Genomic DNA, 27624 nt, shown 5'->3' with positions numbered 1-27624 from the left:
CATGCAATATTCCAACTGTTAAATGTTGTCCAAAAATTCAATTTTTTGAAAAATATGGTCTGACCTGATCAAGCACTTCTCAGGCCACAAGTCTCCAACCTCTATTTCAAGGATGGATGAAAGCCCCATTGGAATCTGTGGTAGCTGCAAAGTTCCTGCTAATACTAGAGAGAGAGAGTGCTGCAATGGTAATGGGCTTGTTTGCAATGGTTTTTAGAGCTTAGAAATGATGTGAATATACAGTGATCCTGACTTTAAAACTGACTCTCTGCTTCAGGTACAAGAAGGGCCAGAAATTGTCTGCAGATGGGCACTTAGAGGTTTTACACAAGGAGACAAGACATTTGGTGTTCATTCCGAAGGTATGTGAGGCAGACGCAGGCCTCTATGTGGCTCGGGCCCAAAACTCTAGTGGCATTCTCTCTTCCAATGTCATCCTCCACGTGACAGGTAACCACAGGCCGCCAATCACAAGAATAAACTGGGTAATGCTGTGTGTCATCTACATTAGTGTGTCCCTAATGTACTGGATACTCACACAGTAACTGTGGGGTTGGCGCTCTTGGACGTCATTCTCACGAGTCTAAAGAACAACCCCATGGTTGTTTCTTTTCCTGCATCTCTTACATTTGCCTGCCTCTCTCCACCAAGTGTACCCACATTCTAGTCAGGTGTTTGTTTGGCTAATACCAAACTCAGCAAAATAATCACATTTTCTCTAGTGTTTTAGTATATTTGAGGAACTTGGTAAATTCTTAGCAGTGGATAAGCATACATTTTTGTATTGTAGAAAGAGATGTATTCAATATAAAGCTCAGTAAAATTACACAATGTTTATTCCATCCTCACTTAAGAGCATGTATATCAAGGCTCACATCAGCAGAGAGGTGTGAGTTAAATTTCAAATCCAGTTGTTTGATAATTTATTTTTAATTGTACTCATAAACATCTCTGTAGACTAACAGGAGAAATACTGAAGTGAAGCTATAATTTACCTTATCACATCAGCTGTCCTTTTGTTGCATTTCATGTCTTGATCTCATTTATCGAAATACATTTTATGTAGTTTCAACCTAGACTACCTTCCTAAGTCTGAGGCGGCCACTGTATATAGTCATTCCTTGTTGATCTCACGGGTTTCACCATGGTGAATAGATGTGCTGTCAACTTCAGATGGAATTTCAAACTTCCATCAGCTGCACCTGTCATAGAGCAAAATGGAGCACAGGCTGCAGATGGACCAACATAATTCCTGTCATGTCACGGTCACATTTTGGGCAGCCACATTCATACGATGGCAACCTGTTCCTCCTGCATCTTCTCTTGATTCTGCTGCTGACCATTTTTTGCAGCCTGTGGTAAAGACATCTCAATGCCTTAGTTTCCCATTTGGAAAATGGGTTCATCGTCTACCTCTCGGGCGATTGAGAGTTTTCTTTTCGTGTCTTGTAAAGATTTAGAAAATGGAAAGCGTTCTATGAAGACTGAAGGTAATTATATTGTTTGATGTGACTTATTGTCACACTGCCTTCTGCCCACTATTCTCATTCAGATGATGTTTCTTTAGAATATTAAAGGAGTGGTATTAGTCTGTGATTTCCAACCTTTCCCACGTGGGAAGGTGATGTATATATGAATTGGAACTTAAATTCCTTTCTGATTTCTTAAGATTACATCTTTTTCAAAGACTTGAAATTAAACTTAGGAAGATGCATTTAGTATGATCTAGGGGAAAAAGTATGTAATAAGACAACATAAAGTGAATTCTGTCCTTTTCTTCTAATTATCACTGTAATATTGAAGAATTTTCTATGCATTTCTGAAATATATTATTCAGAAAAGAGGACCTTTTTGGTTCCCTCTAAAAGTAAACATGAATGAGAGAAGCATTTGTTTTTAAATTTTAAACATAGTCTTGTCATGGTAGAGCAAAATCTTTAGTTGAAAGAATAATTTATAATAGATTTCTGATGAAGGGAAGGAATTAATTATATTGCTGTAAGACTATCTACAATAATAAAAATACTTAAAAGTAATATATTCAAATAATGTATAGAATTTGGGTAAACTGTAGTCTTTTAGGGTTCTGAAAACACTCTATTACATTTTGTTGAATTAATGAGTCTGGGAATACCAGGAAAAAAAAGTAATACATTCAAGTTAGTATTAAAAAGCTACTGAATGTTATTTGAAGATATGAAATGTGTGGTTGAGTAAAGTTGACATATTTTTTTCTGTGCATCAATTTACTTAAACAATTAAATCTCTTAATTTTCTTCCAAATTTTGACAGAAACCGATTAAAAGCTTATATATACAACGTCCTAGGGAACTCATAGTCTCTTAAGTCTCCTATCCATTTTGTCCACTTTCACATATTTTACATATCTTGCCTAACTGCTATTCCCATGTTGAAGCTAAATAGTAAAATCTAGTCATGTCCAAAGAGGGCAGGCAGGACCAGGTAAGAAATTCTTGTCTGACCCTCTGTCTCTTTCTTGTTAATTTAGTAAGATCTTCTTTCCCATTTTGTCATCTTGGTTGAATTTGTGGCTAGAGGTTGTTAGGGCATGGGACTTGCTTGTTTGCTTTACATGTTGCATGCCAGTTAAAGGCTAATGGGGAGCATTAGTGGGCAGCAGGGTGAGATATATATATATCCATCCATCCATGGTGTGTGACTAAATAAGGTATAAACCCCAGATGTATTTGATACATATATCAAATATAATATGTATTTGACATATATTAAATATATGTATATACACATATATGCACACACACATAGAGCTCAAATATTGGGAAAAAGGATTATGCTGATATTCTAGATATAGTTCAGCTAGCTATCTGTGTATCAATCTGTCTGTCCAACCATTCATCCATCTATCCATCCATCCATCCATCCATCCATCCATCCATCCATCCATCTGGTCATCTATCCATCCATACATCTATTTGCATACCTATCTACCTACATATTCTTTTGTGCTATCAATTGACTATCTAGTAATTCCCATAGCAGTGAAGAATAATTAGCTATTCAGTTATTCTTCCAGTTATATTTTAATTTCAAAGACTTAAGTGTGATTTTCCTTTTTCTAGGATTTCTGTCTTGATCAAAAAAGTCTCCTTATGAAAGTATGAACTAAAATTATTGATTAAAAATGAAAAACCTAAGCAAATGATGTTTCTTTTTAAAGATATATATATATAGTATATATATATAGTATATATATATAATGGGTATATAATAGTATATATATATATATATATATATATATATATATATATATATATATATACTATTTATACCCATTTTCTTCTAGAGAAAATTCCGGACAGTTAGTAATATCAAAACACTTCTCAACAAGAAAATGTAAATGACAAGGAAGATTAAAAAGAACATGTACTTGACACCTTGAAGGAACGCAACACAAAATGTGTTTTGAGCTTCCTAAAAGGCAAAATTATTGAGCTTTCCAGTTCTGATTTTCTAATAATAAGTGTATAAACATTTGATGGTAAAATTTTTTCACACTCAATTCCAAGAGAAATTTACTGCAGAAATCCTTACATTCGAATCTTTGTGTATGCTAAAATATCTAAAATCTTTGGAAAAAGAAGTCATAGACAATTAGTTATTTTATTCCATAATGCTAACCCTCATTTATAATCAAGATGCAGGCTTAAAATAGATTATTGCAAGAACCTTCTAACCACCTCACTCAAGTTTAAATTTCTTCAAGTGGTACACAAGGCCCTTTAGTACCTGCCCTCCCCTTCTTAATCTCTGTTCCATCCCTTCTGATCCCCCCACAAAATGACATTTTACTTCAGGTTTTTAACCTATTGTGCTCTTTCTTCCCTCTAGTCCTTTCTTCCCAGATTTCCCTTACTATATCCAAACCTATCTTTACGTGGCTTAACTCCTGCATATCCTTCTTGGTCCATTTGAGACACAACTTCCCCCAGGAAGCCTCCTGACCCATCAAGCCCAGTGTAGATATTCTTGCTATGGGCACTGTCAGCACCTGACCTGTCCATGTCATATCCCTTGATATATAGCATTGAAGTTGCATGTTTGAGCATCTGTCTCCTCTGGCTAGAGTGTGAGATATTTAGCAGCAGGATCTGTGACAGCCCTGTTCATCATTATACTCCCAGCACCTAAGCCACAGTCATACTCAATAAATATTTCTTGAATTGTTGTTGGAGGTAAACAAAGATAAACCTAGCTTGTTTTTTTTTTTTTTTCTTTTTCTGGAGAGAGTTAGTGGGGGAATGTAAAAAGAGAAAGATGTATTTGTTACCTGATTATTCTTTCTTATTATGGACATTGGCCAATCAGAATCAGGTTCTAGCCATGAAGTATGTAGGCATACTACAATGACTATGTCCAAAATGCCAAAACCAGAATTTATGTACTTCTTTAGAACACTATACAAATTATCAGTATTTTATTGTAGTAATCAATAATCTTGGTAATCTGGTTGTATCTTATTTGAAACCAGCATTTCATTCATATATGTAAATATTAAAAAAGCCAAATCCAAGAATTTAGATTATTTGATTTTCAAATGAACAAAGGAAGAAATATTGCATCTTGTTCCACTTGTTTTGTTTTTATTTATGACTATTCCATACTAGAAATTGCCATCTGAAGCTTTTGACATTCCTGTTGTGTGTACATTATTTTAAGTGTGACCATGAAATAAGTTATTTGAAACAAAATAAAATATATCCTCCTAGTATTCTCTGATATTGTGCATGTCAATGCAAATGCCAAAGCATGACAGACTGTTTTCCATTAGCAGAATCTTGAGCTGTATCAAAGAGCCAAAAGATTTGCATTCAGTAAATGAAACAGTGTCCCGCTTAAAGCAAAACAATTCATTTTCTCTGCTCTCATTACATGAGATGAGATTTGAATGTTATCAGCTGTGTATGAATTCAACCTTAAAATGGAAAGCACAAAGCTGCTAATTTGGCCCATGAATCCCCACATCACTGTTCCTTGTGTTGGTGAGAGTTTATATAACATCATCAAGCACCCAAGAATCGGTGGTGAAGGTTGGATGCATGACATTCCTCCAGATGAATAAATCTTTGATTCTGGAGTTTGAGTGTTTGGCCAGATAGCTCTTTCTTCTGTTCAATGGCAATTTCATCTGTATAAGCCAGGACCTGGCAAATCCAGTTCTTTGGATTCTCCGTTTTTTTTTTTTTTTTTTTTTAAGATTTTATTTATTTGAGAGAGAGAGAATGAGAGACAGAGAGCATGAGAGAGAGGAGGGTCAGAGGGAGAAGCAGACTCCTTGCTGAGCAGGAAGCCTGATGTGGGACTCGATCCCGGGACTCCAGGATCATGACCTGAGCCGAAGGCAGTTGCTTAACCAACTGAGCCACCCAGGTGCCCAGATTCTCCATTTTATATCATAAAATTAACACCCTATTTTCCTTAAAAGACAAGGAAATACAAAGAGTTGTACAGACAAGCATGTTTGTGTGCATGTATTTCCAATTAGCACAATAAAGACTGGCTGAAATTGAAACATATTTTAACCATAGGAGTAGCTGGAAAACATTTGTCCAACCTTATTTTTCTTTAAACCAGAGCAATAATGGTTACATACTTTGACGTTTTCAATCTGTATTCAGATGGCTCCCTGCTATGGCTTTTTCCATTTAGGACCCACTTAAATATCAATACTTGTGAAATAACAGCTCCAGAGCTAGCTAATGAAATAAACTTTTCCCTTTGACATTCAACAACTGTTCTTTTCCAAGAGCCTTATTGATCCAAACAACTACAAAATGGTATTTTTATCTCATGTTAGCATTAAAAAATCATATAATGAAATATTTTGAAGATAAAAAATTCAAAGGTTGAAATATAAAGAAACATAATTTATTCATGGTGAATAGTCTCCAACCCATATTATTCTCATGATGCCAGAGAGCCTTTCTTTGTAATAAGTATTATGCAAACCCACACCCAAACAAGCTGTTGGCAAACAGGGCCACTGGAAATGCAGACAAAGTAGGAAACCAGTTACCTGGCAGGATTGGAAAGGCTAAAAAATGCCCATCTGCTTTGAAGTGTCTTCCCTAGCAGCCATGGCCATGTTGACTCTTGGAGGTCTGCCTTTGGTTAAAGTTAATGCAGCTCCAGAAGATGCTTCTTAAAATGAATATTTATAATTTCTATTACTCTTAAAGGAGTAATAGAATTTCTCATCATATCCTGGTCTCAGTTATCAGATTAAATAAGAATGTTTCCCCCACCAAAAATGATAAATTCTTGTGAGGATATGGGATATGCAGGAACCTGAGAGAGTTGTATGCTATGTTCCACTAAGTGTTGGGAAATGTAGGACAGGAAGGGAAAAATAGCCAAACATCAGGGTGAGGAAACTGAGTGTCGGCTGTGGGTTTCTCCTCCTCTCACTGTGAATTTCCTCTAGATTGAGGAAATGCCTGTGGGGATCCCCTGAGAGGGACTTAGAGACCTCAATAAAATGTGTCTGTATGACATTTTTTGTTACCCAAGTAGAGGACTGTACTGGATTGAATAGCGTCAGGGTGGCCCTAAACCCAGTGCCTGGTGTTCTTATAAGAAGACCATAACAGACATAGAGACAGAGGAGACACACAGGAAAAGGCCATGTGATAAAAGAAGCAGAGATTGGTGGCCTTGTCAGCTTCTACAAGCTATGGAGCACCAGAGATTGCAACCCCAAGGAACAAGAAGAGGTAATAAACTATTCTTCCTTAGAGACTTCAGAGAGAGCCTGGTTCTACCGATGCCTTGATTTTGGACTTTTAGACCTCAGAACTGAGAAAGAAAAATTTCTGTTGTTTTAAGCCACCCAGTTTATGGTTCTTTGTCACAGCAGGAAACCAATACAAGGACCATGTTCTAAAAAAGTCCATTCGAGCCTTTCTCTGGTGAAAAAATTCCCAGAGACATTCGTTGATAGACACCAGCCAGCCTTTCAAAACAGCACTCCTGGGGTATGCTGGAAGGCCTCAGTTCTCTTCTTGATTTGGGGGATCTTGGCACATTCCAATAAATCAGCAGTTATATTCATCTTCTGTGTGAACATTGCCCCCTACATCCACCATAGTGCTATGAGTTCTAAAGGAAGCAAAAGTCCTTCAAGACAAGTCCTAATGAATTTACTACTTGCTTAATGATAATGCACATATAAGAAAAAGAAAAAAGAAAAAACAAGGCAGTATGTAATCACAGTGAGAAAAAATGGCCTCTGGAGTAGGGGGAAAGCCAAAGGGAAGCTGTGATTAGAGATGTGAACCAAAGTACGAAGGTTCAGTATGACACAGTATAAGGAAGAAGAGAGAAGTTCAATAAATGGGACTACTAACACCTAAGTATTAGGATATATATGACCTAAAAGAGCACTATCAATCAATTAGATCCAATTGACATTTGTAGAGTATTTTATTCACCAACAGCAGAATACATGTTCTTCTTAGGCTCACATGGAGCATTCACCAAGATAGACCATATTTTTGGCCATAAAACACACCTTACTTAAATTGAAAAGAATTGTAATCATACAAAGCATGTTCTTAAATCACAACAGGATTAAACTAAACATCAGAAAGATAGCTAGAAAATCTCCAAATACTTGGAAATTAAACAACATACTTCTAAATAGCACATGGGTCAAAATAAATCTCAAGAGAAATTTTTAAATATTTTGGAAAACATAAAAATATATCAGTACTGATCCTTGGATATTAAAAGCCTAATAAGGAAATGCTATAAGAAACTCTAAGCCCACAAATTTGATTAACTGAAATGAGATGGATCAATTCCTTGAAAGATATAAACCATCAAAACTCACAGAAGCAGAAAGAGACAACCTGGATCACCCAATATCTCTTTAAGATATTGAAGCAATAATAAATAAGTTTCCAAAAAAGAAAGTATATGCCCAGATGGTTTCACTGGTAAAGCTACCAAATATTTAAGGAAGGAATAATACTAATTCACCACAATCTCTTCAAGAAATAGAGGTAGAGAGGACATTTAAAACTCATTCTATGAGATCAGAATTACCCTAATACTAAAACCAGATTTAAAAAAAAAGATATTAAAAGAAAGGAAAACTATAGTCAATATCGCTCATGAATATAGACATGAACATTCCCAACACAATACTAACAAATCAAATACAACAATGACTAAGTCGAATTATATACACCAGTGGGATTTGTTCCAGGTATGCAAGGCTGGTCCAATATTCAAAATCAATCAATATAATCCACTGCATCTACAGGCAAAAGAAGAAAAATCACATGCTTATGTCAATTGATTCAGGAATAACATTTGACAAAATGCAGCATGTGTTCATGAAAATTAAAAAAAAAAATCTCAGAAAACTCGCAACAGAAGAAACTTCCTCAGCTTGATAAAGATTATCTACAAAAATCCTGTAACTAACATCACACTTAATGGAAAGAGATTGGACATTTTGCCCCTAAGATTGGGAAGAAGGTGAGAATGTCTTCTCACAACTCTTATTCATCATTGTACTGGAAGTCCTAGCCAGTGAACAAGACAGGAAAGGAAATCAAAGTTTTGCAGGTTGGAAAAGAAGAGATAAGACTATCTTTATTTGCAGATAGCATGATTTTCTATGCAGAAAATCCCAATGAATCTACCAAAACCTCTTGGAACCAATTAGTGAACACAGCAAGTTTACCGGAAGTAGGTCTGCAACAACTGCATCCAGGAGAAAGGCAGGGAGTTAGCAATAAATGAATCACAGTGAATCAGCATTTTCAGAGGCAGGGGCAAGGGCAGGTAACATGAATTTGTCCCTTTTCCATAAATTTGTTACAGACATCATGGATATTTGTCATCTACTTGCAACATTTCACACGTGATTTTTCTTGCAGCTTTCTATGATATTTTGGGGATTTCAAAAGAGATAAATTATTTGAAGGAGATGATGCTCACCAGGGCAAAGGGATACTTGATCTGGAACATAAATCAAATTTGATCATTTGCTGGCCATTGTCATTATCAACAGACCAAGAGAGAAAAATTAGAAAGACATTGTAATTATAGCATCATAGAGCTGAGCTTTATCCAACAATGATGATTTTAATATTAGAAGAAAAGGAGCCCTTTGGTCTCTGACATAAAATCCCAGAGTGGACGATCTATCAGTTGGTACTCTGCTACACTGCAAGAATGTATCTTTCATGAATTAGTACTTCCTTCCAGCAAGGATGAGCTTATGCTGCTAGTATATTTCTAAGATTTTTTGATAGAAACCAGAGCTAAAATATGCCAGACATGGTATTATACTTTTAAAAGTAATCAGTTCCATAAAGTCATACCTTAGTCTATTAATTAAGTGAAGGGTAGAATACAAATGACTACTTTGGCACCTACATTTAATTGGGAACTTCAATGAAACTAATCATTTTGTATTTTCTAAATGTTAACTATAACTGCTTTCTTTATTTCCATGTTCTTGAAGGTGATTTTTGGTCATATACATCATTTGTCTAAAATAGAATGGTAGTATTCTTTCACTTAAAAGAAGACTAACTGATGCATTACAAAGACAAGTACTGATCTTGTATTTTATCAAAAGCTTTGTAAAGATAAATGTGTAAACAGTGAAGTACTGTTAAGATACCATCCAAGACTTAGAAATGGATATTCAAGCAGAGTACTCATTGTAGTTTCTGTTCAAACCTATGGCAACATATCATATATTGGAAACAAATATCAATTTACTATTACAATTAAAAATGGATTATGAAAAGTGTACACGCAGCAAGGTACAGGGCCTAGTTTTCTTGGTGCATGAGTCCCATTCCATGCTCTGACATCTAACCCATCTGACCCATCAGCCAGTTAGAGGAATGATGCTATCTCACAGGGAGGCTTAGAATGAGGAAAATCTATAGGGTTTCTTTAAATGTGAGAAATTATCATTGATTGTCTTAACCATGGTTATATAGCGCAGTATACCACATGTCATTAGTATCATTATGAATTAATAAAAACCATTTAAGTGTTTTGGATCTTGGTGATACAAATGGGGTGTGTTTGTGTGTGTGTGTGTGTGTGTATACTTAGTTGTTAGTATGAGTTCTTATCTGTATGAATTAAGTAACATATAAAATGCCCAGGTGATATATGACGTAATGAGGTTAGAAAAACATTTGATGGTACCAATACTATGAGCAACTCATGACCAAGAGTTAATGAAGAAACGGACTTTTCTTATTTTAGCATGGCATAATACAGACATGTATTTATATGCATCCTACAAGATAAATACTCAGCCAAACTCCAGTTTGTAAATGTATAATTAAAAACCAGTGAATTTCAAACAGAATTCCCAGATAGCAGATCAAAACAGGAAAATACTATTCCGATCTATATACACATATATCAACTTCAAATATAAATCTATTTAAATTCCTCAGAGATAGCAATCCTAAAAGAGTTATTTCTAAAATAGAACTTAGAGGTTACTTTTATTTAAATGTAATACCATAAATCATGCTCAAGAAGCTGCTGTTGGGTTTTTTTTTAATCCATTGGCTATTGTATGTGAATTTTCCATATGAAGTACTGAATGTGGTCCTTAAAGGTGGATTTCTCTAGCTCATTTCTTAAAGTTATTAAAGCATATATGATTACTTCAAGAACAAATGTTTTGTGTGTTCATTTCTTTTTTACTGCTAATGGTTTATGCATGTGGATAATGAAATGTATATTATGTCTACTAAGTACCTAGAAACAATAGAATTTATTTATCTGTTTCTTTGCTCTACTGCGAGCTCCTTAAAATGTAACTCAACATTAAATCTCTGTAAAAACAATACATTTAGCATTTCATTCAGCCTCTTGCACATAGGGGGTGTTTATTCTTGTATAAATATTGACTCACAAATGCTCTTAATAAATGCAACTGCTCAAATCATCATGGTGTTTAATATTTGATAGGAAATATTCTCCTATTTAACATCCCATTGTAGAATAGTGACCTGTTTTATAACTGGACAGTAATCAAAGCAAGTGAAGACAGTTTTCTTAAGTCGAATTTGCTGATTTCTCGCAAGAAACTACTCTGAGAGTGGTAGAGTCCTGTTTGAAAATGAATTCAGATTTAGGTATCACATGTTTACTCACATAGTTTTGATGATGTGTGGGATTTAGGCAACGCCACCAAGAACTCTGCAAAATAGGTACCTGAAGAATAGCAAACTTCTGTGTTCCAAACCCCTAGTGCTGCCCTACTAAATCCCTTAGGGCCACAGCAGGCCAGGCATATTATAAAGTGCTTGTCTGTTTGAAAATATGCCAAAGGTTTATTCCGAATGGGAAAAAATATTCTCTTTATTTAAAACTCCCTTGGGGGAAAAAAAATCGGAAACCACTTGCAGTTACATTCAGAATTACATGCCGCACCAATGAGCATATCGTTTCTCTATGAAAAAAGAACTAGCTATTGAATTCATTTTTCCTATATTTTCTTACCATGTCATTAATTTCAAGGAGAAAATGTCTAGGAGAGATGAAATAATAGGGAATCTCTTTTCCAGACACTAAGTCACTAGTTGTATGCTGCATACACACACGTCATCATTTAATCCAATGGTCACATTAAATATTTTTCGGGTTCATGGGACTGTGGTGATGAAATTCACTGAAATGGAATTCCATGTCAAACACAAACAGGAAATATTATCTAAGGCAATAAACGGGTGATATGGTAAAGACAAACAGTAGTTCTAACAATATTATGTAATGACAAATGGGAGGAAGGATGGGAACTGTTGCGGTGCTGAAGGGGAAATGCAAACCCAGTTACAATCGTGTGTTAATGTTCTTCTCTAGGACATTGGGTTCTTTTTTTTTTTAAGATTTTATTTATTTATTTGCCAGAGAGAGAGTACAAGCAGGGGGTGCATCAGGCAGAGGGAGAGGCAGGCTCCCCGCTGAGCAGGGAGCCCGCCACGGGACTCGGTCCCAGGACCCCAGGATCATGACCTGAGCCCAAGACAGACGCTTAACCGACTGAGCCACCGAGGCGCCCATGTTTCTTTTTTTTTTTTTTTTAAGTATTCTCCTTCTTCTTTCTCTGTTCTATTTTGAAGTAAACACACACATATACATATACATCCATACATATATAGAAACTCATATATGAATGCATCTAATTGTATCTATGTCCATAATGGTTGTCATCTGAAAGTCTTACAAATACTTGTTGCAGAGAGTCATCCCAGGCCTCTTCAGAGTCTCCATATGCTCATGCCACCAGGACTGACCCTGAGAATCCTTGGGCTAGCTTCAGGGAAGTTTCCTCCGCATTAGTATGCAGACACTGTATACCTGTAAGATTTAGCCTGTGTGAGCCAATCTGCAAAATTTCAGATTGATAGAAAAGAACATTTCTCCATTGTGTATTTACACTTGGCAGCCCCCCAGCCTTTTATATCTGATTTTCTCTAAGTGAAGAGTTAATATAAAGTAGGAGAAAAATATTTTTTTCACAACCACTTTGGAACTATACATTCTAAAAATAAGTTGCTATAAGTCAACTGCTTGATTTTATCTGGTATTTTCTTGCTACAGAGGACTAGCAGCATCAGCATCACCTGGGAGCTTATTGAAAATGAAGAACTTCAAGTTCCACCCCAAACCTACTGAATCAGAACCTGCATTTTAGCAAGATTCTCAAGTCATTTTTATGCATATTAAAGTTGGAAAAACACTGTTTTTAGAAAATACCTTGGGTTTTAAAGAGTTCAAGCCTTGAATGCAATAATTTCATACTGGTTACACCTGTGCTCCCAACTTGTAAGATTCAAAATGGAAGAATTCAACATTGGTTTCCATAGAAACACTGAGATAGATTGACAGATTTCTATCGAAGAAACAGTAAAAGAAGTTAGAGTGATATAGACTACTCTGAGAGTGGTAGAGTCCTGTTTGAAAATGAATTCAGATTAGGAATCACATGTTTAATCAGATAGTTTTGACGATGTGTAGGGTTTAGGCACCACCACCAAGAACTCTGCAAAACCAGGAGGTACCAGAAGAATAATAAACTTGTATATTCCAAACCCATAGTGTTGTCCAACTAAGTCTCGTAGGGCCATCGCAGGTCAGTCATATCATAAGGGCTATAGTGCTTGTCTGTTCGAAAACATGCCAAAGGTTCATTCAGAATGGGAAAAATATTCTCTATATTTAGAACTCCTTTGGGGGGAAAAATCAGAAACTACTTGCAGTTACACTCAGACCTATATGTCCCACCAATGAGCATAAATAGCCTATAAATCCATGCCAACATTATATGTTCTTTGGAAAGTTTAAGCTGAGTTCCCAGAGTATACTATTTCAAAAGACCTAAAACCTTGAGTTATGGTGTGCTCCCTTAAACGTTGTGCAATAAAAGTGATCAATCTAATTTTTAGAAGATTATGATCTACTGCTGCCATTTCTGTAAATAGAGATTACCAAGGAAACTTGTTATTAACATTAAAATTCATGTTATTAACATTAAAATATAGTTTTGACTCCATATACAATACAAACTTCATATGTCTATTTTAATAACATTGACAAACATTTAAAATGAGTATCATTGGTATTTAAATTATATGACACTGTGTACATTATCAGAAATAAATTAGGGCGCCTGGGTGGCTCAGTTGGTTAAGCGACTGCCTTCGGCTCAGGTCATGATCCTGGAGTCCCAGGATCGAGTCCCACATAGGGCTCCTTGCTCAGCAGGGGGTCTGCTTCTCCCTCTGACCCTCCACCCTCTCATGTGCTCTTTCTGATTCTCTCTCTTTCAAATAAATAAATAAAATCTTAAAAAAAAAAAAAGAAAGAAATTATAACCAAGGTTCACTTTCACTTTCATTGTATTTTTTTAACGATAGATAGGACTTTACATGTCTAATCTAGAATTACCATTTGGAGATAAAATATATGAGATAAAACTCAGCCCCTCTACTAAAGCTGCTCTGAGAAACCTACAGGCATCTGAATCTTCTTTAAATTGGATAAACATAGGCTTTTTTGTTGAGGTTGTCACGTACATTTTTACAAGTTAATTGAAATCCTTAAACAATGCTTATTAAAATAGTGAAACACTGATTTTATAAAATACATCACTCATTTGAGCCTATTTTAATCATCTTGCATTCATATAGAAGTGAGCGCTTATTTTAAAGATATGGGCTATTCTGTATTACTCCTCTAAAATGTTACTCTTTTAAAGACCTAAATTCTAATCCCAGCTCTCTTACAGAAAAGCTCTGAGGACTTAAGCAACTAAAATCTCTAACCTTCATGTTCCTTGCCTGTGAATAATGGTATAAATTACACCATCTCTAAAAGTGCTTCCAAAAAAAAAAAAAAAAGTGCTTCCAGCTCTCACTGATCTCTAAGGGGTGTTAAACACACAAATGCATTCTTGATTTTCTCATTAGTACAGGTAGATGATATTACTAAGGACTTGGTATTTGGGGGCCAAATGATCAAGAGGCCAGCTAAATTTTAGGATAAAATTTAAAGAAAATTCCCTGGGAAGCAATAGGCAGATAAGAACTTTCTTTGGTGAGAATGGTATACTCCTTGGCGGTCATAGAATGTTCTCTTTATTCACCAGAGAAGAAAAAATATATGTAGCTATCAGACTCCAAATAGAGTCAGCTGAAAACTAGTATCTTGAAACACTGTCTGGCTCTTATTCAACCTCCAAAAGTCCCAGTGTCAAAGCCCTTTAATGCAGAAATGCTGTTGGTGGTGTATGAATCATTTGACTGATAAAATAATTGAGAATATCCCACATAGTACTTGATGAAAAATTATCTCTGTATTAGAAAAGAGGAAGTCAGCTGGTATAGAGCTTATCACTCTATGATGCTGTGACATGCTATGACATCCTGAACATTCTTCTTGAGTGGAATGAGTCTAAATATGCACAGTGGCATTAGTAGAACCTAAAAATTCATTTCAACATGTTTACCATGTGGAATCTTGAAGCACCTCATACATGCATGACCTCATGAGACTGTAGCCCTCTAAACAGGGTTATCAACATGTCCGTTCACACAACACCTGCTTTAAAGTAAAGCTCAGTACCAGTGTCAGGCAAATTAAAATTCTTATATTTTTTAAAGATTTTATTTATTTATTTTTGAGAGAGAGCATGAGCAGGGGAGGAGCAGAGGGAGAAGCAGACCCTCCATTGAGCTGGGAGCCTGATGCAGGACTCGATCCCAGAACCCTGGGATCATGACCTCAGCCAAAGGCAGATGCTTAACCGACTGAGCCACCCTGGTGCCTGGCAAATTAAAAATTTTAATCTTTATTATATTGAAATGAGGCCAAATTATTTTTCTATTGTGATCTCTTTTGAAGTAAGCTTTTACATATTCTAATGCTTTCTTCTGAATGGTTCATATAAATTCATGTTTTCTTTTAAAATATATTGTTTAGTTTCACTTTGATCAACTTCAGCTCTCATTCTCAGTAAGAGACAACTAACCATGTTTAAGTCATTTTTTAAAATGATACATTCTGGGATGCCTGGGTGGCTCAGTCGGTTAACCATCTGCCTTCGGCTCAGGTCATGATCCCAGGGTCCTGGGATCGAGTCCCGCATTGGGCTCTCTGCTCAGCAGGGATCCTGCTTCTCCCTCTGCCTGCCATTCCCCTTGCTTGTGTTCTTTCTCTCTCTCTCTGATAAATAAATAAAAAATAAAACAAATAAAATGATATCTTCTTTTTGCATCTAGACCAGTTACAAATAGAGCACTTCATAATTTTCTTCTAAATTGAACATAAGCATGGGTATTTTTTAGTGCCCAATATATTCAAATATCATTTTCCTTGTTTTTAAAATGTTTAAAGGAAGAGATTGTATGTTTAATTAATAATACATATCTGAAATGAAAATCTGATTTTGTGAAATTATAAATTCTGGTTTTCAAAGTGAAGATAATCCTGAAAGAGACATTATCTGAGCCTTGTCTGAGGGACTAGAACCCCTCCCCTTGTCCTAAACACCACACACACACACACACACACACACACACACACACACACACACACCCATTCCCCACCAGTGTGACCAAACCAAGGAAAACAAGAAGCAGGAACAGAGTTACACAAGTCACAGCCAAATAAGAAGAGTAAAAATAGTATCTTAAGCATTCAGAACCACCAATTTTCAAAGTGAGCCAGAGGGCAGAGCAGCAGCTATAGTTTCAAAGGGAAGTAACTACATCTTTCTAATCGGCTACCCTGTGATAGAACATCAACTGCAGTAAATTATGACTTAGTGTCCAAAGTGTTATATGTCAGATAAACAAGGGGAAGGCTCACTGGTGGGCTTTACTTGGGAAATATGCTTCCTGCTATGCTTAAGAAACATATACAATAAATATATTCCACTTTATGCCCTTGAATGTAATAGAATGCTTTAAAATTTTTTCAGCTTATATGTACATTGACCAGAAAATGTTCTACGTAGAAGCTGCATTTTGCTTGGGGTTTGAGAAGAGCCTTCCATAGGATATCTGTATACTTACTGAAGTTAGTGAAAAATAAGTAAACTGTGGTTTTCATGGTGTATTCCTCAAAGGCAGATCTCCTCAACCCTGGCATGATTAACACTGGGGGGTGGCTGTCCTGTGCATCAAAGGATGTTTAGCAGCATATCTGGCCTCCAGCCACTAGACACCATTAGCATGCCCCCCCAGGTGTGACAATCAAAAATGTCTCCAGATATTGCCAAATATCCCCAGTATAAAACCATCTCCGTTTGGAAACCGCTGTTCTAAAAATACAAATAAGCATGGGCTTGGTCAGGATCAAACACGGGTGCTTTGTTCAACAAAATTTGGAAAATAAAATCCACCAATTAACATGGACTTCATAAAAATGTTGGTTCAGGGCGCCTGGGTGGCTCAGTTGGTTAAGCGACTGCCTTCGGCTCAGGTCATGATCCTGGAGTCGCAGGATCGAGTCCCGCATCGGGCTCCCTGCTCAGCAGGGAGTCTGCTTCTCCCTCTGACCCTTCTCCCTCTTGTGCGCTCTGTCTCTCATCCTCTCTCTCTCAAATAAATAAATAAAATCTTAAAAAAAAAATGTTGGTTCATTATTTAACCTTATCCTTTATCAGTTTTTTCTTAAACGGATTTCTACTATCCTGGGTAGATTACTAAATAGTTTTAGTTGAAAAAATTTGTTATGAGAACTAAAATTTCTAACATATCATGGCCCAGGTTAATGATAATGATAATGCTTAATCAAATATATCAAACAGAAGCCCACAGAATTCATCAGATTGTAGTCTACATTCTCCTGGAATTTGATAGGAAAAAAGATGTAAAGGATACCATTTTACCATTTTTTTTTTTTGGCGAAGAGGCTAGATCCATTTTGCGATCAAAGGTTACTTGCTTGGTTCTAAATATCATTGATATCAATCAATCTGTGGAGATCTGTGTCTATAGTATACTCTCCAAGAATGTGGCTTTTTAAAAAAGATTTTATTTATTTATTTGAGAGAGAGAGCTTGAGAGAGAGTACAAGCAGGGGCAGAGGGAGAGGGAGAAGCAAGCATCCCACGGAGCAGGGAGCCCAATGTGGAACTCCATCCCAGGACCCTGAGATCATGACCTGAGCCGAAGGCAGACATTTAACCAACTGAGCCACCAGGACACCGGAGAGTGTGGCTTTTTACTCTGGAAACCCTTACTGATCCCCCAGAGAGCATAGGAATTTAGTAGCTTAAGAAAAAGCTCCCCCTCCGGTCCGGTCCTTCTCTCCCTCTTATATGTGAGGAAAGTAGAATATAACAAGATGACTCTACTCTTCAGATAAAGTCACCTTAATGGGTTTTGGTTTTTCTTTTTCTTTTGCTTTTTTTTTTTAGTTCGGAAAACTATTGGTGATTGCTAAATGTTAGGAGATGGTAAGATTTTAGTAAAAGAAAACTGACGTTGTTTATAAATACTTTTTTTTTTAAGATTTTATTTATTTATTTGAGAGAGAGAATGAGATAGAGAGGGAGTACATGAGAGGGGGGAGGGTCAGAGGGAGAAGCAGACTCCCCGCCCAGCAGGGAGCCCGATGCGGGACTCGATCCCAGGACTCCAGGATCATGACCTGAGCTGAAGGCAGTCGCTTAACCAACTGAGCCACCCAGGCGCCAGTTTATAAATACTTCTAAAAGTGAACACGTTTTTAAATACTGCACATGTGCCTTATATCAGCAATCTCAAGTATCTTTTTCTTTTTTAGTACTAGACAAAATTCGAACATTCCTAGAATGCATTGGACCTGCCCACCTCCAAGAAGGAGAGAGATCCCACCCTGCAGTATCTGGAATACTGGCTTATCAACTGTGACAAATGCACTATGCTGATGCAAGATGTTAATAATAAGGGAAATTGTATGTGTGGGAAGGGAATATATGGGAGCTCTCACAACTCTCTGCTCAATATTTCTGTAAATCTAAGGCTTCTCTAAAAAATAAAGTTTACTAGTTTTTTTAAATGGCTCTAAAGAAAACTAATTTTCAAAGTGATAAAAATGTGAAATCTATCAAATTATGGTTCTTACACAAAAATGGAGGCATTGTTTTAAGCATCACTTAGATTTTTCAGTTGTGACAGTTACTCAAAACTTTAATAATAAAGAAATCTATTTTTAAGGGAAAATATATTGCAGATCCCAAGAATACTTTATTATTTAAATTTGTGCAAATATTAAGCTAAATATAAGTCCTTTAGGTTTACAAAACTAGGAAACAAAAAACTGTAAACCAAAGATGAAACAAAAGCAATAAAATGATATCTATTAGCATTCGTAAATGTGACAGGTGATATGTTGCTGAAACTAATCACTGCTTAAAATGTGAATATGGGGTTTTTTATTTAAATTCAATTAGCCAACATATAATGCATCATTAGTTTCAGATGTAGAATTCAGTTATTCAGCAGTTGCCCACATAGCAAGCTAGCAGCGGAGCCGAATTACCACTTAAAGGGCTGCTCCGTGAGCATGGAGTTAGAAGGGTACGTTTGAATTCATTATCATTAGGCTCAGATGGCCCGATGTGCTTCTCCTCCTAACACGATGGCGCTTCAGTGGACGTGAGCCTTCCAGAGTGTGCCGTGCCTGCCTGCTTTCAGATGGTGCTGTAAGGACTGAGGAGAGCCAACTCTTGCCTTGGTAACTGCTTTTTCTGCACTCCATTTCTGAACAAGATGTTCGTGACTTATTAAAATAGTCTTCTTTCTATTCTACTCTTGCATGTCATTTCTCTAGTTTACATAGCTTTTTACTCTTATTATTCATAGCAATAATCTTTATTGTAGAAAACTCAGTATATATAGATAAGCAAAAAATAATATCAAATTAACCTGTAACCTACCACCCAGAGACAAATACTATTAATGTTATGTTATTTGTATTTCCAGGCCTTATGTTGTGAACACACACACACATGCGCATATATAGCTATTAATAAACATAAAACATCAATGCCTCCCAGGAACAGACCATCAGGAACATATCTGCAGTTAAACATGCTGGGGTATGGCTTATTGCAACAAAGGGAATCGCGGGGCACCTCGGTAACAGGGGGCTAGAGACGACGTACGATTAGGTGACTTGGGGGAATGTTGAGGGCATCGTTGTGGATCCCAGGTGGGGGTAAGTCTATGTTTCAGTATCTTACTACATTTTATCTGTAGGGCAGGGAGACTGGATAGATGTAAAAGCTAGAACCTGGCAAGAAGTAGCAGTCACTCGCATGAGCGGGGCAGGGAGCGGGGGGATTGCTGGGTCATCTGGGGGCTTGGACAGTGTTCATGTTTGTGTTCAGACAAGTCGATGGGGCAGTTTTGTCCCTGTCTTGATCCATCATGGTTCGAGTTGCCTCTCTTGTGTTGCTGTTCCATGTTTATGTTCAATCAAAAGACCCAAGCCCCAGCTGTGGGTGCCTGCTGGTTTCTAGATGTCAGGCCTGCTTTGTATTTTCTCAAAGCTTAGAGGGTTTTCAAGCCTACATTAGGCCTTATACTTGTTACTCTACGAAACCTCTACTGGGTGTAGATTCTGTAGGGTGAATCATACTGTTTTCCTCCTCTGGGCCTCTACAAGCATCCCCAGCCCACGCTACAATCTATTATCACACAGGCAAGTGGTGAGTGTTTCTTCACTCTAAAGATGGAAAGAATTTGCTGAAGGTAGAACTTTACTGCTAATGCTTTAGCTTTTTAAATGGGAGAGTAAACATTTAACACTTAGTTGCAGAGTGCGGGCCCAAAGCTGGGCTGCCTTTTCTACTGGAATATTGTAATCAGCACCCGGAAAGGCCCACCTGCTCCAGCCTGCTGCACTCTCATTTCCTGAAAGCAAGCTCCAGGGCTTCAGAGAAAACCAGTCACCAAAAAGTCATCAGTACTTTTCTCTGTGAGGTTGTTCATTTCTTCCGGAAATACTCCACTGAGCATGGTGTAAGTGTATGAGGGCTGCTCTGACAAAGTACCACAGACCAGGTGGCTTCAGCAGCAGCAATTTATTTTCTCACAGTCTCGGAGGCTATAAGTTCAAGATCAAGGTGTCAGCTGGGTTGGTTTCTTCGGAGGCTTCACTCCTTGGCTCGTAGATCACCATCTTCTTCCCGTGTCTTCACATGGTCTTTCCTCTGTGTATGTCTGTATCCTAATCTCTTCTTCTTCTTTTTTTTTTTAAAGATTTTATTTATTTATTTGAGAGAGAGAGAATGAGAGAGAACACATGAGAGAGGATAGGGTCAGAGGGCAAAGCAGACTCCCCACCGAGCAGGGAGCCCGATGCGGGACTCGATCCAGGGACTCCAAGATCATGACCTGAGCCGAAGGCAGTCGCTTAACCAACTGAGCCACCCAGGCACCCCTAATCTCTTCTTCTTATAAAGACACCAGTCATATCGGATCAGGGCCCACCCTAATAATGTCATCTTAACTGAATTACCTCTTTAAAGTCTCTATCTCCAAATACAGTCACAGTCTGAGGTACTAGCAGTTAGGATTTCAGCATATGAACTGTGGGAGGGGAGGAGGACACGATTCAGCTCATAACAAGCACTCATTGCATGTCAATCACTGTTGTACGCAGTGCGGCACCTGACCATGAGCTGCGCAAAGTGAAAATGGGGCGGGAAAGTCAGAGGTGGAGGAAAATGGATTCGGTCAGTCTCTCAAGCAATTCAGAGTCCCCAAAAGTTGCCGAAGATTTAAATCAGTGAAGTGGTAGGAAACTTGTATTGTGGAGTGCTCATTTGGGTTTTGATGTGGAATTTAGATTGGAGGTGGCCAAGGACAGTTAAGAATGAAATCCAATCGTACAAGTGAGAAATAAAGATCTGAGGGTGGCAGTGGGTAACAGAACCACAAAGGTTTGGGATATATTTAGGTGGCAGAATTAGAACCATTTATTGACCTCTCAGAAGCAGATATGAGGGAGAGTGAAGAACAACTCCCAGTGCTCTAAGTTGGGTGATTGGGTAGATGGTGACCTTATTAACTCAGAGAGAAAAATCAAGAAGAGGAACAGATTTATAAGGAGTTCAATCTAGGTATTTTGAATTTAGGATTCTCTCAGCCATACCAGGTAGATGGTGAAAAGTGAATCCGGAGCTCCCGGGAGTTGAGAGGGCCAGAGATATCGGTTTTTGTTGTTTTTTTTTTTTTTTAAGATTTCACTTATTTATTTAGCAGAGAGAGAGAGATAGCAAGAGCAGGAACACAAGCAGGGGGAGTGGGAGAGGGAAAAGCAGGCTTCCCGCCGAGCAGGCAGCGGGATGCGGGGCTCGATCCCAGGACCCCGGGATCATGACCCGAGCCAAAGGCAGACGCCTAACGACTGAGCCACCCAGGCACCCCCAGAGATATCATTTTGAAGTCATCAAGATGTAGTTGAAGCCTTGAAAGTAGATGAGCTAACATGAGGAAAGAGGCAGGAAGAAGGATGGCTCAAGAATGAGCCAGGAATATATGAAGAGGGTATCTCCAGAGACAGTGGTCTCATGGGATTCAAGTTGGGAGAAAACTCTTAGAAGAGGAATTGTATAAGTTAGTAGGTGCCGGTGGTGAAGAGACGAAATGCAGGAAAATCTAAGTGTTGCTCATATATAAAATGTTTTGTTAAAGAATCTGAAGCCAAAGGAAGACACAGTCTAAGGAGTAGTTCAAGTTCAGTGCTATGAAGTCACTGACTTTTCCATCATTCAATATAGTTTTCCTTTAGCAAATTTTATTTTGAAGTTCTCTAATACATCATATACTATTATGCATTATAAAAAAGTACTTTATTTTTAAAAGACCTGTTGCAACCTGCTGGGGATGCATTAGGAATTAGTGACAAGTGACAATGAAAAATGCTGCAAAAAAGTAAAAAAAAAAAAAAATGCCCATTGGGCTTATAAATAAGAAAGAGTAGCATGAGAAGAATGATGAGAAAAGCTAAATGAGGGAATGAAATGAGTAGGAAATGAAGCAATAAATGCAGCAATAAGCTCAGCTATGAATTATTTTTTTTAAAGATTTTATTTATTTATTTGACAGAAAGAGAGAGGGGGAACACAAGCAGGGGGAGTGGGAGAGGGAGAAGAAGGCCTTCTGCCGAGCAGGAAGCCTGACTCAGGGCTTGATCCCAGGACATATATGGTGTGTCACTATGGTGGCTGGCATATAATAGGGACAGATCTTCAATTAATGTGGATTGCTATCGTAGTTGGAGTGATTATTGGAAGAAAAGAGATAGAATGGCACCCGGAGGGCAATGCCGAGTCATGAGAAAGTTGTATCTTTTATTATTTTTGGTTTTTTAGACAAACAAGACCATGGTATATTTAAGAGGTAAGGGGCAGAAGCTTCTAGAAAGGGGAGGTTAAATGTATAAATGGAAAAGTGTAAGTCTGGGCAGGAACAAGAGAAGAAGGATCCAGAATATTGGTCTAGCCTTGAAGAGGAATAGACCCATTTCCTGTGAGACTGGAGGAAAAAAGATAAGTGTACATATGGTTATAGAATGCGTGTTTAGGCTTTGCCCATGATAATGGTGATTATAGGAGATGTAGCTTCAATGAGTCTGTTGATGTGAGAAGAAAAGCCACTCCCCAGGGAAGAGACCTAGAGAGGACAAGATGCAAAGCATAGTTGGAGTGGGAGAGAAGTGCATGTCATCCAAGACCTGCAGGACAGGAACTGTATGGCTAAGGTGTAGAAAGACCATGCAAATCATATCTCTCAACAGCTTCCACATTGAGCACTTACTACATAGTGTACCGTGAAAAAGCAAAGGCTAATTACTATGTTATGTATTAAAAACAGATGTAAAATATACAATAAAATGAAAACTTTAATAAAATAATTGTTTACAGTGACATGGAGTTTCCGGAAGCCCTGGGGAAGGTAGGGTCAGGTTCAGGAGAGGCAGACACAACACCTACAGCAAAGATTTTTCCAGAAGGCTCATTTTCTGCCTTATTTATGTTGGTGATGGTCATAACTGATTTTTGTCAGTGTTTGAATTTTTTTTTGCTCTTTATAAAAGTAATACATACACCCAAATAACATAACAAACACTTCAATATATTAGGCCTCTTTCCAGTCATTTTTCCCCTGCATGATTACAGTTTCCCTTGTTTACATTTGGGTTCAGCTTTTAGTCACTTTCAGCCACAGAAGAACCATTTAAGGGGGTGTCTTTCATGGAGAAAATGTTTTGTTGTCTGTTTCTCATTAACTAGATTTTTATAAATTTTAATTTTATTTTTTAATTTCACAACTGGTTTTGTATACATTACCCTAATATTTAGTCTCTCTCTCTCTCTCTCTTTTTTTAAAGATTTTATTTATTTATTTGAGAGAGAGAGAGAGAAGGAGAGGGGGGAAGGTCAGAGGGAGAAGCAGACTCCCTGCTGAACAGGGAGCCCAATGCGGGACTCGATCCTGGGACTCCAGGATCATGACCTGAGCCGAAGGCAGTCACCTAACCAACTGAGCCACCCAGGTGCCCTAATATTTAGTCTCTTTAAACAAAAAGTTATATATGCTTATGAGGAAAAATCAAATGCTTCAGACAGGTATAAGGTAAAAATTAAAAAGTTTTCACCCTTGCCTTGAGACACATAGGCCGAACACTCTAAAGAAAATCACTCTTAACAATTTTTCTGTATCATTCCAGAAGTTTACCACGAATTTTCATTAAACATATATGTAATGATCATCTTCTGTCTAGTACAGCACTGTACCAAGAGTCGGGGATTTAAAGGCCAACTAAACAGGTTTTGTTGCTTAAGAAATTTATGGAATTTACAGCCCAGTGGGAGAATCAGGTAATAATCAAGAAAATAGCAGAACATACATACAATGACAAGCAAGTCAGATGACTGCGACAGATTGCTGTGACCTGGAATGATATGCATTGTATATCATTCTGCAACTTGGTTTTCACCTACTGTCATGGCCATCTTTCTGGGGTAATATGTGGGTGGGTCTAACTCATCTTTAACTGCTGGATAATAGTCATACCATGGTTATACCATAAATCCTTCAGCCATTCCCTGTTGACTGACATGTAGATTATTTCCAAAATTTTCCCACTTCAAACAGTGCTAAAAAAACATTTTTATACTTACACCTCTGTGTTTTGAGGCACTCAACCCTTTACTGACATATACAGACAAATAGTCCCTCAATCTTTGGAATTTGACCAGGGTGGTTTGTGCCATACAAAATTATTTACTTGGTGCAGTGCTTTGTCTTTTCCTTAAAGCATCTGAGTTTCCAGTGTTGCTTAAGATAGTTTCTCCAACCTGTGAGTTTCCACAGATATTTTCCTGTAAGTTGTTATTGTATTTTATCATGTTCTTTTTACTTTTAGATATTTAATCCATTTGAGATTTATTTTACATGGTGTGAGGTGCTTTCTTCTAAATAAATCTCCAGTAATGTCAGCACCATTATGAACAAAACCATCATAGATTAATTCCTCAGATTTGCTTAGATCAATTTCTGGACTCTCTACTTAATAATTTACTTTTATATTACTGTGTCAGTACCTTGCAGTTTGGTTTCTGTAGTTTTATAGTATGTTGTAATTTTTGGTAAAGGCAAGTTCCCTTTTACCATTATTCTTGTTTTTCAAGAGTTACCAAATGGTTTATTATTATCAGTATAAATACTCCCCACTGGCAGACACATGTTGCTTTCAGTGAGTATTTTCTATTACAAATTCCTAGAACAAGTGTTTTTTATCATGTAATACAATTCTATGTAACACAAGTAGAGAACTAAAGCCACACATTAATGAGTCTCTCAACTGCTATAGGCTCACTTATTAGCAAGTGACACGCTGGTACACAGCTGTGTTATACACATGATTCAAATTCACATTTCCCCAAAATTAACAGCCATGACTCCAACAGTGTGAATATACTTACGATGTATCAAACTCACAAACATTCAATCTCTCAATGTCAAGAACCTACTATGTAAACATTTGGCACCCCACTGGTTTTATTCTATGGATAGGCACAGCCTTTTGACCCTCAGAACTTTGAAGATCAAATGCTTAAATTGACTAATCACTTTAGTTTCTTTCTCTAGTGGTTATTTCTGCTCATACCTACTGCCAAATATTATCTCCTAACGTCTTTAAACAAGTCTTAGAAACAGAGGTTTGAGGCAGTTATCTTGACTGGGCAGGTTCTAACACTGACACATGACATGGCTTCATCTTCAAAGCCAATTCATGTCGTGGACTCCTGAAAAACATGTAGCAAGTGCCTTTAGCCTTGTCTCATGGAGCAGCAGGTTCTGACACTGGGAGAGATGTATTTGCATTTCAAGTTGACCTTCCCCAGGGTGTTTGCTTGCCTCTTACACATTTACAAAGAGAAGATCCACTCAGTGTCTCTAAGGACCATTCTAAATTCATATCTACACTCCAAGACCATAATTATCAAACTGGAAGTGGATTTATTTACGAAAAATATAAATTACTTGGTGAGTGTAAAGTTGTGATTGTTAATGCCAGTGAGAAAATGTGGAAACCTCTACAACAGGGAATGTGATCTTTGTTAAACACTCCTAAAGATAACATTAATCACTTGTCTGTCAACCACACAGAACACCAAGATCCTAACCAGAGTACTCTTGGCTTTCAGTTTCAATTCTTATCAGAGGAACACCTGAGAGAGGTGATAGTTACCCAAGATCTTTGGCATGTTATAAATCCTACCCATGAATCAGGGGCTGGAGCCCCATTCCCATGCTTATTTTTTAAAACTTGGACTATATTTCCTTAGTCCCTCCATTCAGTTGCATTTGGTGAATTGTCTTTTAGTGTTATGCCCTGGATTTTGTTAAAAGCTTTCACCAAAAATATCAACATATAAATTAGGTCACTACATCTGCTCTAAATATATTGTTAAACACTTATGTTCTGTATATCATTCAGTACCCCCTCTTGGAAAGTTGTACCTGGCTTATCTTTAAAATTCAGTGTTAGAAAAATTGCATTTCCTCAAGAAATTGGTATGCTTCCTTCTCTCTATTGAGAATTATGCTTCTGTTTTTAATTAACTTCCAGGAAATTCCCATTCCTACCTGAAGATCAACTATAACAAATATCTTGGCATCTTGGTTTGCAAATTTATGTTGTTCTTTGACATGGTTTTAGTTTTCTACCTTGTTCCTATTTTCTCTGAAAGGTATTCTTTATTTCCATTTCTCTTATCTATTTTTTGTGGTTTTGCTGAAATACTTCAATTCTTTTGAAATAAAAATACCAGCCCAAGTTACCCTCTCCATGAGAAGTTCTGCTTTTGTTAACACCCTGTACTGCCCTCCTCCATCGCTGTGTTTCTGAGCACTTAGTGTCTCTAGCGACCATTTTGACCCTTTCCTTTCATTGTGTCTCCTTGCATTGTTACATAGCTCTCTTGTCTTTCTCTTGTTGTCTTTCCAACTAACATCTAAGCAAAGAACATTACATTTTCTGTATCCCCCATAGTTCTTGGTACATGGAAGGAAGACACTTGAAAATCACTTGAGAAGGAAAGAAAGGAAGGAAAGAAGACAGGAGGGAGGGAGAGGGAAAGGAATGGAAGTCCGAACTTAATGTTAAAAATATGAGCTGCCTGGAGGGAAAAAGGGATAAGGAAGAAGTCTATTGGGAATTGAGACAATTATCTAGCAATGAAGATAAATGCTTAGGTTGGTTTACCTTAAGAAGGAGAGAAGTTTTTATTATTATCTCCATACAAGGTCAGGTCATAGTCAGGGCAGGAAACACAACTCAACAGCACAACTGCAAAGGGTTTAGTGAAGGACTATTACAAGGTGTGGGCAGGTTCATGAACACTAACAGGGATGGCAAAGAGCTTTGGGAATAACAACAGTACAAAGCCCTAGTTAGAAACATGGGAATGGAGCAGTTACTGGAACCCAAAGAAAGTACCTGTAGGAAAGGGAAAAGGGGCCCCTGACAGGAGGAGCATGGCCATGGCAAATGAAGGCCATGGCCAAACTACAGCCAGGC

General features: G+C 37.4%; 1 protein-coding gene across 4 annotated transcripts in view; it reads left to right on the top strand.

Moving 5' to 3' along the window:
* CCDC141 (coiled-coil domain containing 141) overlaps positions 1–18650 on the top strand; it is a 213645-nt gene extending 194995 nt beyond the window's left edge. For 3 of the 4 annotated variants that reach the window (XM_045868431.3, XM_054506111.2, XM_045868430.3), the window contains exon 26: positions 278–3180. In XM_045868431.3, coding sequence (XP_045724387.1) covers positions 278–545 — 268 coding nt within the window. In that variant the 3' untranslated portion in view covers positions 546–3180. Of the gene's footprint in view, positions 1–277; positions 3181–18327 lie in introns of those variants that run through there. The other variant, XM_054506112.2, reaches the window with a different exon arrangement.
* The last annotated feature ends 8974 nt before the right edge of the window (positions 18651–27624 follow it).

The sequence above is a fragment of the Mirounga angustirostris genome, unplaced genomic scaffold (genome assembly GCF_029215605.1).
Source record: "Mirounga angustirostris isolate CCGP_5_RB_7025 unplaced genomic scaffold, mMirAng1.0.hap1 SCAF_3, whole genome shotgun sequence".
NCBI lineage: Eukaryota > Metazoa > Chordata > Mammalia > Carnivora > Phocidae > Mirounga > Mirounga angustirostris.
This window is presented reverse-complemented; position numbering and strand designations above follow the sequence as displayed.